Genomic DNA, 12,822 nt, shown 5'->3' on the forward strand with positions numbered 1-12,822 from the left:
GCAGGAGAACTGCGTTCAGTTTCATTATGAAGGATGGCTTTGGGTCCACCTGCTTTACATTTCCTGCTGCTGTGAGAGAGAAGGGTTGAACCAAGGGTAGCAGCAGAACAAGTGTTTAGAAAATATGACTTTGGAAAGAATTCATGGGTGTCAAGCAGCAAATAAGGAATTTTGTTTCCTGCTGAATAATTAGCCCAGTTTCTTTTAACCACAAGTGTTCAGTCTTCATTTTATATATACCCCATGGCATGCTGCTTCTCCAGCAGAATATTTCTATTTGGATATTCCAGAGGAAAATTCAATAATTTAATTTGTCACTCTTATGTATAAGTATTTTCTAAGTTTAAGAGTTTAATTCTGCTTGTGGCAGTTACAGTAGTTCTTCTTGCATGTGTATGCTGTAGCTGCCTGCTCTAGCAGTAATAGACACTAAATAAATGGTAAAGGAGATTTTATCCTGAGAAAGTATTGCTATAGTGCAGCCAAAGAAAATTGAGGTAAGAAAGATAAGATTCTAACTCAGAAAAACTCGCCTAAGAGCACAGTTCCACAGTGACATGGAGATGGAACTGGTGCTTACATAAAATGGAATAAGCATTCTAATTTGCTTTCAGCAAGAATTGCTCTTCTGTTAGGGAAGAAAATAGTTGAGAACTGAAGTATTTTTTTTTCCTATTCAAATGTGTTCATAATCTCTCCTAATCATTAGGAGCAAAGTGGTTTAGTGTGCTGCTCTTTTCAAGTTATAGAACCTGAATGTGCTGCAGAAAAACTGCTTTAAAAACTGTGTTTCAGAGCTCTTGTATGTCTCTGATTCTGGAGTGAATGAAAACAATTCCTAAGGATTTGTTCTTTGTTAAAACAGAGCAATTATTCTCTCATCCACAACCTCTTGGATTATTTTACATTTGGATAAGGGAATCCTTCATCAGTGAAATACTGGAGCCTTTCTTGTGTAAATGCCATTTTCCTTGCTTCTAGTGAGGTGTGTGCATCCAAATCCCTCACTAAATAGCAGTGGAAGAGAAGCTTTTATCTGGAACTCTCCTGCACTCGGGGCTGTGTCTCACAGGGAATGCTGTTAGTTTGGAAATGACAGTGCTACTTCTGTGACCAATTGCCTGAGACATGGTGGTGCAGTCATCCTCAGAAAATAAACATTTGAGACACGCAGGAATCCTTCCTCTTCCCTTCTCCCACACCCTGAGTATGCTTGCAGCAATGAACAGCTAGAGGATTAAAGCTCTTAGCTGTGAAAGCCATAGCTTGGGCATTAATCTGATTTCTTATCAAAGGAAAACATGGAGTTCTGTTCTGTAGCATCCAAATGTTGTGCTGCACAGGCTGCTCAGGGTCCCCAGCTGGTGGCACTGTCTTACACTGGGAGTCATTGACTTGCATCATGTAGGGACTGCATCTGAATTACCCTTCAGGATCCTGAGCTGCTGGAAACCCTAACTCTTCACCTCTCATTTTCTGAGCAGTGGAAAATGCAGTGAAGCACTGGCATATGAAGAGAACCCCAGTGTGGAAAAAGGTAGCATTAAAATCTGTTGTTTAAAACAACAAACAGCATTGATATTTTCATTTTTAAAATCCCAATTAAGGTGATTAATGAGAATGACAGGGGAAAATATACCCTTCCAGTGCCAGCACACTTCCTAATCCCATGTGTCATCAAATAGTTTCTTTCTTTGCTGGAAATAAGCATTAAAATCCTCACATATGCTAAGAAAAAGAAGTAAATTGTAAGCTTCCTTTCTTACTTTAGTATTTCATAGAATGTCCTGGAAGGGAGCTGGAAGGGACCCCCAAGAACCATTAAAGTCCAGCTCCTGCCCCTGCCCAGACACCCCAGCAATCCCACCCTGTGCATCCCTGGGAGCATTGTCCAAACTCTCCTGGAGCTCTGGCAGCCTTGGGGCTGTGCCCATTCCCTGGGGAGCCTGGGCAGTGCCCAGCACCCTCTGGGGAAGAACCTTTCCCTGAGCTCCAGCCCGACCCTCCCCTGGCACAGCTGCAGCCATGCCCTGGGACCTGTCACTGGTCACCAGAGAGATTTCACTGATTAATTCTTAAATCTTGTTTATGATCTTACAACTTGGCAAAATGAGCTAAAGGCAAACTTTATTGTGGAGTTAGGAAACTGAGGCAGGAATTAAAATACATGATTGTGTAGAATTCAGGCTCTAGATTCACTACTTTTGTGGCTGCTAATTCCTGAAAAGGCAGGGAAGAGCACATGATCACCGGAAATGTAAAAATGAACCAGAGGCTTTAAAAATAGGTGCACGTCCAAACCTTTCATTTTTAGGGTTCATCTCCTCACAGAATTTGTGATCCACAACACTTAAGCTCACCATTTGGTTTACTGAGTTTTAATCTGTGTGACTGTTAAAAAACGTGTTGCTTAATGCTAGAGGAAAGCCATAGTTCTGATCAGGAAAGTTTATAATACTGTAAAGAAAATGGGTAGAAAAGAGTGAGAAATGTGTTTGTTACTGCCTGTATTTTCTGGCCAGAGCTTTGTTACCTTACAGAGATTTACTCTGCTCCCTATAATATCCTAAACCCAGTACTTATCTAAATCATTCCTTGAATTCAGGTCAAGGTGAGCAGCATTTCTAATGGGGCTTGTGAGTTCTGACACTCCTCCTCTCTGCATGTGATCAGGAGATACCTGAGCATGACACAAACAGGAGAGTTGTGTTTCTTGGCTATTTCTGCTGGCACCTTTCAGTCTCAAAGCCCTTTGTGTCAGTCAGTGTCCCAGACATTAGGGAGCACTATCCCAGTTACAATGGCAGGGATGGCAGATGTAGATTCTAAAAGAAAATGTGTCAAAATTACCTTGGAAAGGAGGGCTATTTATTACCTTTATTTCAGTCTGTATCTGGACTGAAAAGGACCTCCTGGGCTGAAGAACTGCTTCCCTGCTCTATTGTGCCATTATGTGACACAGCATCTATTTCAGAACCTGCAACCAGCAGCTTTCAGAATTGCTGCTGGAAGGCCATTTCTCTTAGTCCTGATGAGATTTATTACTGATGGTTTTACCCTCAGCTGCTCTTACATCAGCATTGTCCTTCAACTTAAACAGTTCCCTTCCAGCCCCGCTCCGCTTGCTTTCATCACCCTGAAGTGCTGGTAGATACCATTCACATTGTTTATTAAGTAACCCAGTACTCTGTGTTGTTGAACTCCTGTGCATCTTAGACATCCTCTTCTGCATCACCTCCAGAGGTGACTGGAACTTTAACAGAGGTCACATCATGTTTTCTGTATTCATGTTGTATTTTCTTATTGCTAAAGAATCTATTTGTTCTGATAACTCTGAGGACTGTCTTGTGCTCTTATGTTTGTGTGAAATATTATTCCTGACTAACCAGACAGTTCCACAAATACTCTGTCCCCACCTTAGAAGGGAATTTGTGTAAGAGCAAAAATTCTGAATAAAATTGTGCTGTACATCTGTATACATTTACATTTCAGTTCTTAAGAAACACATAATCAATTGTAGCTTTTCTTTTTTTACTTTGTCTTCCTTGGGCAGACATCTGACCTAATCCCTCTCAGATTTGACCCAGATCAATTCTCTCCTGAATTACCACTTGCATCAGAACCTTCAAATCAGATCTGGAATTTCTGTGTTAAAGGCACAGTTCAAAACTTTCTGCTTGTGAGAAGTGGAGGTTGTCAGAACAGTCATCTGTCTTTGAGCACCTCAGGGCCTGCTGATCATGGGAAAGTTCTGCCCATTCCCTCAGGGATGTGTGGCTGCCAGTGGAAACTGAAATGACCAGTGTGACATCCCTTGGGATTGTGCCTCCCTTTATCATCTGCTCCTGAAATTACCACTTGCCACAATCTAGCTTGGGGCATTAATGTTTCAAAAGTGGTGTTGTCTTTTAAGGAAATGAAAAAGAAAAAAACCCAAGGGATTCAAGTCATCACAGCAAATAAGAAAATCAGTTTTATCCCTCATATGAAAGTAAGCAATTGAAGAAAAAGTTTAAGTTGAGCAACCAACTTCTTCCATATCTTACAGAAATTCTGTATAATCTTATTGGCTAAACCTCTGAAAGCAGTGAAGACTGCACAGGTGCTTGTTTTAGGTAAAACTTGCATATTGCCGATGCAGATAATTCAGAAATGTCAATTGCCTTTGAGTCAGGAATGAAATTATGGTAATTACTGTAATTTTTGGAGATGTATCAGATGAAAAGTGCACTTAAGACTGCAGGTAATGGGACTTAGGCCTTGTGTTAAAGAGTTTTGATTCTTGCTCTATTCTTTCTTTGCATTTGCAAGGGCTTGAGGAACCTGAACTGATTTTTATGTCTGCATTGCTTTAGGCCAGGAGTTGACAAAAGTGACAGGCAGAACTTCTTTCCAGCCAGAACTGGGTTTGATTCTAGGTGAGCTGGTTTAGTCCACTGTATATTTGCATTACATTTTCAAAAGGTTCTTCTCAAGAAAAAAATCAGAAATGTCCACGTTAAAACCTAAGGCAAAATAAATGTCTTTTCTTTTCATACCCCCTTTTTAGTATCTTCTTTGTGTAACTGATCCCAAGGTAAGAGCTGACACCTTAGGAAGTGAAGAGAATCCTGACTCTTTGGAGCTAGAGATAAGAACCATCTGTTCTCCTTAAGGCCTTCTGCATTGAGCAGAGCACAAGAAATTCGGGCTTTAAGAGGCTCTCAGATTACTGTATTTCTAGTTTCTGAATTGAAGATTTCCTTAAATTTTAAGTTTTGCTGGGCTAAGTAATTTTTCCACAGACCTATTCCGTCTACCCCAAAAACCTGTCCTGGGTGACTTGTTGGAGATGATCTCTTTAGAAAGAGAAATCTGTGCCTGAAAATGTCCAGAATTGTTCAACTTCCAGACCACTGATTTTCCAGCCTTAATATAACAAATTTTCTATTTTTAGAAGTCAACATTTATTTGTGTGTTGAAAATCCATCCTGTGCTGATTAGTTACTCTCTCTGCCCGTTTGATCTCCTCCTCACACCTAAAATTAGTTTTGTTCCTATTAGGTTCACCCTAAGTTTTGAATTTTGAAGGTGGAGAGACTCCCTTTTCAAAAGGAAGACTGATAGCAGAGAAAATAACATGAAATTTGTTGGCCTGAATTTCTTTAGCAGCACTGAACTGTGATTTAGATATTAATGATTCCTATTATATCATGTGTTGGTAATTTCTAGACGTTGGAAAATGAAGATGGTCATTTCAGGGTTACATACAGTTCTGACTGAAACCATTATTTTTATTATAATTATTAAATATTTATATGTATATTATAATTTTTATTATAATTATCTTTAATATAATTTAAATATATCTCATGTACCTAGCAAATCTTGTCATTCTTTGGGAAAATATTTTCTCCAAGAATGTAATTGAAGTGAATGAAAACATGAAAATCATCATTCCACACCAGACTTTTACTGGCTTGTTTACCCCAGTGTCTCATTGCCAGCAGCAGATATGTGGGAAAGATTTCTGAGAACAGGACAATAAAACTCTTTTCTTTTGCCTCTGGCAATTTATGTCTTGAAAATTCTGAGAAAGAAGTGCTGTCTCATGTTTAATAATTCTGCATGGATTGTTATTTCATAGCTGTTTTTGTTGGCTTTTTGAACACATGTAAGTGAGTAGCCCAGAGGTTTTCTCAGTTTAATGATTATTTTGTTTGCTTTGGACCCTGTGACCTTCATGTGTCAGACAGGCGTCAGTGTCATTTTGGACACTTGGTATCTCTTCACTTTCTCCACACTCAGGACTTTATAAGTCTACATATCCCTCATCAATTTCTGTTTTCCAGGCTTAAAAATCACAGTCTGTGATTTTTGTGGCTTCTGTGCACAAGGCCCTCAGTGAACACCTTCGTCTCAGCCCGGCAGAACTGCAGCAGCCTTTGCAGATTTTCACCTGCAGAACACCAGTTTGGAACCTGGGGGATTTACATCAGCTTGCAGAGCACCATCTGTGCTAACAGCCTGTTCACAGTGCACATCTGCAGGGCCTTTAGCAGAGTCAATCCTGTACCATCATCCTTGGGGCCCCATTGGCATCTTCTGGTGCCTTTCACCTCTGACTTCTGCTTTAATGCTTTTCCCAACTCCTTCACGTGTCACCTCAAGCCAACAACTTCAAATATCACTCCCTATCCCCCTATATATAAAAATACAGATTCTTAGTATAATTATACCCAGTTCACTTTTCACTCAATGATTTCCATATTTTAGCTACTCATTAACATGTTTATTATTTTAAAGCAGTAACCCCATCCTACAGATATTTACTTTCTATTTGTATTTGAAGTAAATACGTTTTTTCCTGATATGTTAGGAAAATGATTTTTAGAGTTTAAATATAGTTACAGAAGTGTTTGCCATTGATGTGGTTTAGAGCTTCTCACAATATCTTAAATTATGACCTTTATGTTAGAAATGGGCAGTGTTTCTGTCTGTTGCAATTGGAAATCAGCTGGAAATGGGTGTTGTTCTGTTACATGCCCCATTTTAAGGACGAGGCTAATCAAAAAGGAGCACAAAGGCGTGTTTTCTAGAAGGCAGCCCCGTGAGCTGAGCAGTAGCTGCAGGGCTGCCTTGGGCAGAGGCAGAGGGCTGTGTTCTGCACAGGGAGGCGGCCGGGCCACTCCAGGTGTGACATCATTGCATTCTGCTCGCAAACGTGCAGCGCTTTTCTAGAATCCATTCAAACGCCTGTGCTGACATCACTCCCTCTCTGCCCCTCGGCTCCAGATTGAGAAACCGCTCCCGTGAGCACAGCGCCGGCAGTGATGGTGTTTTAAGTGACTGAGTGTCACCCAGCAGACGGGCTGTGGCTCCCCGGGGCATCCCGACGGCCGGGCCCCTCTGCGGTCGCCATTGGCGAGGGGCAGGGGGCCCTTCCCCACCCACACCGTGTCTGTGTTTCATCATGCCGAAGCACACTGCATGTACGAGTAATTACATCGGCTGGGAGGCCGATCCCTCCCCGCTCCGGAGCCTAAAAGGATGCAGCTGATGTGCTGCAAGCCGGGATTGAGCGGCCAAAGCCCAGCTCAGAATTGATGGAGGGTGGGAGCCTGCCCGTCCCTCCCAGCTCACCATTGGTTTCTTATTACGGCATTCTCCCCCTGAGAGGCTCCCGGTGCCCAGGCACCCCCTCCTCCTCCTCTTTCCCCTCCTCCTCCTGCTCCCAGCCCCCCTTTCCCACCCCTTCGTGCCTGATGCTGAGCGAGCGCTGCTCTGGGAGCGGGGATTGCAATGAGCTCATCCTTTTCTGTGTGCAGCCTCGCAAGTGCCCGGGCTCTGCTGCCCTTCCCGGCTCCCGCACGCCCGCACTGAGCCCCCGCAGCTCCGAGCCCCCGCGCTGCTCCCTGCCCAGCTGCCCTGTGCTTGCTCTCTGCCATTTTCCTGCTTTTTATGTGCATTTTTAGATCCATGGTTTCTCTGGTTTGTTTTTCAAACCTCCTTCGGACTCTGGCTGAGCCAGCACGGTGGATCATATTTTATCTTGATTCTTAGCAAAGATGCTTTTCTCCTCCTGAGAGGCTAAAGGGGCGTTGCTGGAGCAGCCATCCAAACCCATTCCAGAGACTGGAGGCTGGCTCTCTTAATCTTGCACTTTTGGAAATTGCCGTTCATAAAGCCTGTTCTTCTCACTCTGGATTCTTACTACTTACTGCTCATGGAAGAGGGGGTACCTTGCAAAAGCCCGGCTGCCAAGCTCACCCCACCTGCCAAGAAGTCCCAGGACATGCACGACGAGAGGAGCAAGCTGGTGAATGAATACGCGTGTCGGGTGCTGGAACTTCTGGGCATGGGGCATCGCCTCTTTGTGCCTCGGCTGCTTGCGGTGAGATCACCTTTTCATGAAATGAATTCGTCGGGAATTTGCCATTCTCACTCCCAACCCTGCCTCTGCCCCCAGGAGGTTTGAGAGGGCTCTTGTTTTTTCCTCTCAGCTCCTCATAATCCATCTCTCAAGCTCTGAGTCCTTCTTTCTGATGTTAGCTTAGCAAGGCTGGACACTGGTCCTGCTAATGGGGACCAGTGCCACTCCTTAACTAGCTTGAAGGATCATCAGCCAGGGCCAAATCATAAAAAAACATCTTTCCTAAATCCCTGAGTGCTTTTGTTCTCAGTGCTGTGATGATTCCAGATAAGCAGTGTGCCCAGTCACCTTCTAGGTACTGATGCCAAGTGCATTAATGGTCAGCATTTCAGGTTTTATACTTTCCACGTCATAGGTTGGCTTTACAGATTCATCATTTAAAAATCAGGCTGTGTTGATGCGTTTTGGCTTTTGGCTGTTTCTGTGTTTGGTTTTGGAAAGGCAGTTGACAGTATGTAAAAAAAGTTGAAAATGCCTGTGTAGAATGATCTGGGAAATAAATTGTTAAGGGTGTTTTCATCCATCATGGCAAATGCTGTCTGTGTGGGGGGTGCCTGCAGTTGGTGTGCCATGCTATGACACAGAGAACATGCTTTTATCATTTCTGCTGCTGTACAAAGCAGCCCCAAACCTGTAAAAGAGTAGCAAATCCGGGAGTCAGTGCCTAGACCTGGCTGGGTCTGCTCAGGGTGTTGTAACCACGCCTGGCTGCAGCTCTGTCCATGGCCTGGCACACCAGAATGGCATCTCTGTGTGATCCGTGGGAAGACAGTCCTTTCTTGACCCCCCGTTTCCTATGGTGCCTTTCCTTTATTCCCATACCCATATTGTGGTTATATGGAGTGACCTGTCCATTTTTTTCACCCTACTGAACCCATCTTGGTGCTGCTCAGGATTCACAGGAATCCATGTGCTCTGCGTGTTACAACCTGTTCCGTGGTACAGACAGCGTGGGTGGCTGGAACACTGTGTCCCTGCTCTGGGAGATGCCACATAAAAATCAGAAATTCACATTGCTACAGTGCAGCTGGATTTGGGGATTTACAGTCACTTGTAGAATTGAGTCCCTGGTGATGCGTGGTTTGAGCTGTTGGGTGTGTTATCATTATTCCAGTTCTCTCCCAGTGTACCAAAACACTCATCCTGCTGATGGTTTTTCTTGGGCAAGGGCTGCCAAATCACCCCGAATTGTGCTGTGATGAGCTCTAAGGAAAGCACAGACAAAACCACCGAGCTCTTTTTCACTTGACTTAACCAGGCTTTGTATCTGGCCCGTGGAGAACACCAGGCAATTTCGCATCCCTTATCTTCCAGGCAGTTTGGCTTTGCTGAGTGGCACAGTATTGTTTATTAAAAGGAAAGAAAGAGTGTGAAAAAGGTAAAATAATACAAATAGTGCTTTGTGTAATGAGAGAGACTTGACTTGCAGAGTCAATGTGATTCCCTGTCAGGTTTTATTAGTCAAACACGCCTCTCCTGACACACAGGCCTTTTGACACACACCCTTCTCAGAAAGGAGAGACTGTTCTGATGATATGTTAAAAATGAGACATGTCTGAGGACTGAGAATTTGTACTTCAATCAGAACTGAAGATCCTTCAAAACATCAGTGTTTCATAAAATTAAGCACCTTTTTTTTTTTTTTTTTTTTAATGTGCATTGCGTCTCTCTCTGCTGTGGTCTTTCAGAACTGAAGATCCTTCAAAACATCAGTGTTTCATAAAATTAAGCACCTTTTTTTTTTTTTTTTTAAATGTGCATAGCTTCTCTCTCTGCTGTAGTTTTGGGGATAAATGCCTGTGATGGGTAGAGCATGTGTCATTGCAGTGTTATGTGATAAATACAATCTATAACCTCTAGCCAGTCTTAGAAAAATTCTGATCACCTCCTACCTGAGCACACTTTTGGGCAGGTAGAACAGCACCAGTTCTGGGGGTTTGCTCCCTTTGGAATGACCCAGAGTGGGTGAAGCCAGGAGATTTTCTTACCCACCTGCATCAGTACTTTATGTGGCACAATGAACTTTGCCATGTAATTTTGGAGCTACATAGAAAGGCAGGGGTGAAGAGGGATCTCACTGAGTGTGCACAAGATCAGTGCTGTGATTGTGGATCCCAACTCTCCACTCACAAACCTTGAGGTGTTTTGGGGGTTTTTTCCACAGTATTTTTGTACCAGTGTGTTACAGAGAGCATGGATTTTATTTAGGAAAATAAGTGTTTGATTATATAGCATTAAAAAAGCCAGCAAAGGAGTTTGGTGTATTGCCCTAGAAGTGTGTTCTGGTGTTACTGCAGCACAGTTTTGTCCACCAGACTTGGCCAAGCCTGGAGCCCGAGTTTATCCAGCACAGAAGGTCAGGGGATTTACATTTCCTCTGTGAGCCACTGAGCAGCTCTCAGCTCTGTGGCTCATGTCAAAGGGCAGCACAGAGCAAAGTCCTGCGGCATGCAGCTCTGCACTCTTCGTCAGCAATAAATCGCTTGTGAACCTTGGTTTTACACTGTGTATCTTCTTAAAGAAGTTAAAACCAGGAAGTTTTTTTAAGAAGTTAAAATCTGTGTGTTATAGGCATTAAATAGCAAAAGATATTTTCATATTATATATATGATATATATATAAATATTATCATTGGATGTAATATATATTGACATTATCATATCATTATAGATAATCTGTATTATATATATGTATATATAAATACTGTAGGTATATAAATATATATACAAGAATTTATGTATATACATTTATATACACAAATTTATAATTTTTATATTCATGCATATATAACTATATAAAATATGTATTTATTAATACATATTCATAAATTTCATATTTATGTATATAAATACTGAAAAATTGGAGGATACTTAGAAGCATTTTGAATGTTCCAGAAGCAAATTTAATAGTAAAGCATGGCCAGGTTCTTTGCAGTCTTCACTTCTTGGCCTCATTTCTGACACATGTTCAGTAAAGTGTAAAACAGGTGGTTTATGCTCACTGACATTCTACAGAAGTCTAAATATATACCTGAAATTCTATGGAAATAAGTAATTTTTATCTGTTTGTCTGAAAGAGGAAGAACTAAATTAAGGATGTGCAGTGTGGTTCCGAAATTTTTTCTGCTGTGTTAGTTCCCAGGTAGGAATAAGGAGTTTTGATAGAGTCAGTAATAAATGAAGCTGCAGGATTAATAATTGAAGACAGAGAAATTAAATTTAAAAAAAAAATCCAAGGATTTTCCCTTTGTCTTAATCACAGTTTCCTAAATATTTTGGGGAAAATAGTAACAACACTATTTACTTTAGAAAAAGGAATTAACATTATTTAAGTCTCTCAGATTCTGTTCTTGCATTTTGAATATTTGCTATTTTTCTAAACTTTACCTTTAGATTTGAACGCTTTGCTAATACTTTTGGGAAAGGGCATTTCCTAATTTTCCACTCATTCATTTAAGATAATTTTATGACTATATTGAAATACTTAAGTGATGTGGGAAGAACATTTGAGAACACATTTAGTCAAAATCTAGAATGCAAACTGAGCTTTTGGGTCATAGTTCTGACTGAGTCTCCTTGTTTGCCTGGGTTTGAAAATAGATTTTAATCAAAAATATGATGATTTTAAAATAACATCTATAGTAATAAAAAACTTTCCTGAAGTTCCCAAATGCACAAAAATGCAATGCACCTGCCAAACTTTAATAATTAGCTCATTAAACGTACAGATGGTTTAGTAATAGAAATCAGCTGTTTAGAAATCATCTGTTGATGAGGTTCAGGAGTTGAGTGACTACAAACAAAGATTTATAAATCTCTGCCTCTCAAACAGCTGGCAGAAGTTTCCAGAGAAATCTTTATAATTTATTGGTTGAAGTCACAAAATGTCAAGAAATGTGAATCCTGGGGTGCCAAAATTTCTATTTTTCTTTTTTTTTTCTTGTGATTTTAATAGTGAAACTAGTATTTTGATGAACAGATTATTTTAAGGAAATTAAAATATTTTCAGTGAAGTAGAAGGAGCTGACATGCCTTGACTCTATCACTCATTTAACCAACCTGTACAATTTGTTGGTTTGCAGTTTCCATAACTCTAATCTTAGTTCAGCAAACTCTGTTAGAGAAGTTCTTACTTCCATGATCTATGGGATTTTCTTTGACTACAGATTTTTCAGCATGGAGAACTCCAAGTTATCAATAGTTACAGTTTAACAAATGTAGTTTGTTGGGGACCGTTAAAAATACTGCTCTAACAATGATTCAAGCAGAGGCCTAGGAAAATTAGATCTGATTTCAAATGTTTTACATAGAATTGCTTTAAAGGAAGGAAAGAGGAGGGGACTGGATGTGCAGGAGCATCACAAGAAGGCACATTGGCAATGTAATTGGGACATCTGAATTGGGTAGTGATGGCAGATGCCAACGTGGCTGAGGACAAAGGAAGAGAGATGAGCTGGGTATTGAAATAGAATTTTTTCCTAATATCCATTAGATTGGACATTAGTAAAAATTTCTTCACTGAAGGGGTGCTCAGGTATTGTCACAGGCTGCCTGGGGAAGTGATGGGGTCACCATCCCTGAAAGGATTCATAAGATGTGCAGATGTGGCACTTAGGAACATGGTGTAGCAGTGGTCTTGGCAGTTCTGGCTAAGTGCTTGGGCTTGATCTTACAGGGCTTTTCCAACTTTAACAATTCTGTGATCCCATTAAACCTTTTTTAAGGTGCTTTTCCACCACCGTTATCCAGTGAACTTCCCCTGGAAGCCCTTGGGTTCCAGCAGGGGTTTGGCAGAGGTGCTGAAGCTGCTCCCACCACCCTCAGCAGCTTCCAACAACCAGCCCAGTGGGAGTATGAAACGGTGATCTGGCTTTAAGTGTGGCAGGAGCGTTCACAGCCTCAGGAAAACTC

At 41.5% G+C, this 12,822-nt stretch overlaps 1 protein-coding gene across 4 annotated transcripts in view; it reads left to right on the top strand.

Annotated features, from left to right (window-relative positions):
- The window catches only part of RABGAP1L (RAB GTPase activating protein 1 like), a 223,137-nt gene that overhangs the window by 150,797 nt on the left and 59,518 nt on the right, over window positions 1-12,822 (top strand). The window contains exon 1 of one of the 4 annotated variants that reach the window (XM_041478886.1): window positions 7,706-7,873. The exons of the other annotated variants lie outside the window; for them this stretch is intronic. Within the exon in view, the coding sequence (XP_041334820.1) occupies window positions 7,706-7,873 (168 nt within the window). Of the gene's footprint in view, window positions 1-7,705; window positions 7,874-12,822 lie in introns of those variants that run through there. 4 annotated transcript variants of the gene reach the window in all.

The sequence above is a fragment of the Pyrgilauda ruficollis genome, unplaced genomic scaffold, assembly GCF_017590135.1.
Source record: "Pyrgilauda ruficollis isolate IOZ18807 unplaced genomic scaffold, ASM1759013v1 scaffold47, whole genome shotgun sequence".
Taxonomy (NCBI): Eukaryota; Metazoa; Chordata; class Aves; order Passeriformes; family Passeridae; genus Pyrgilauda; species Pyrgilauda ruficollis.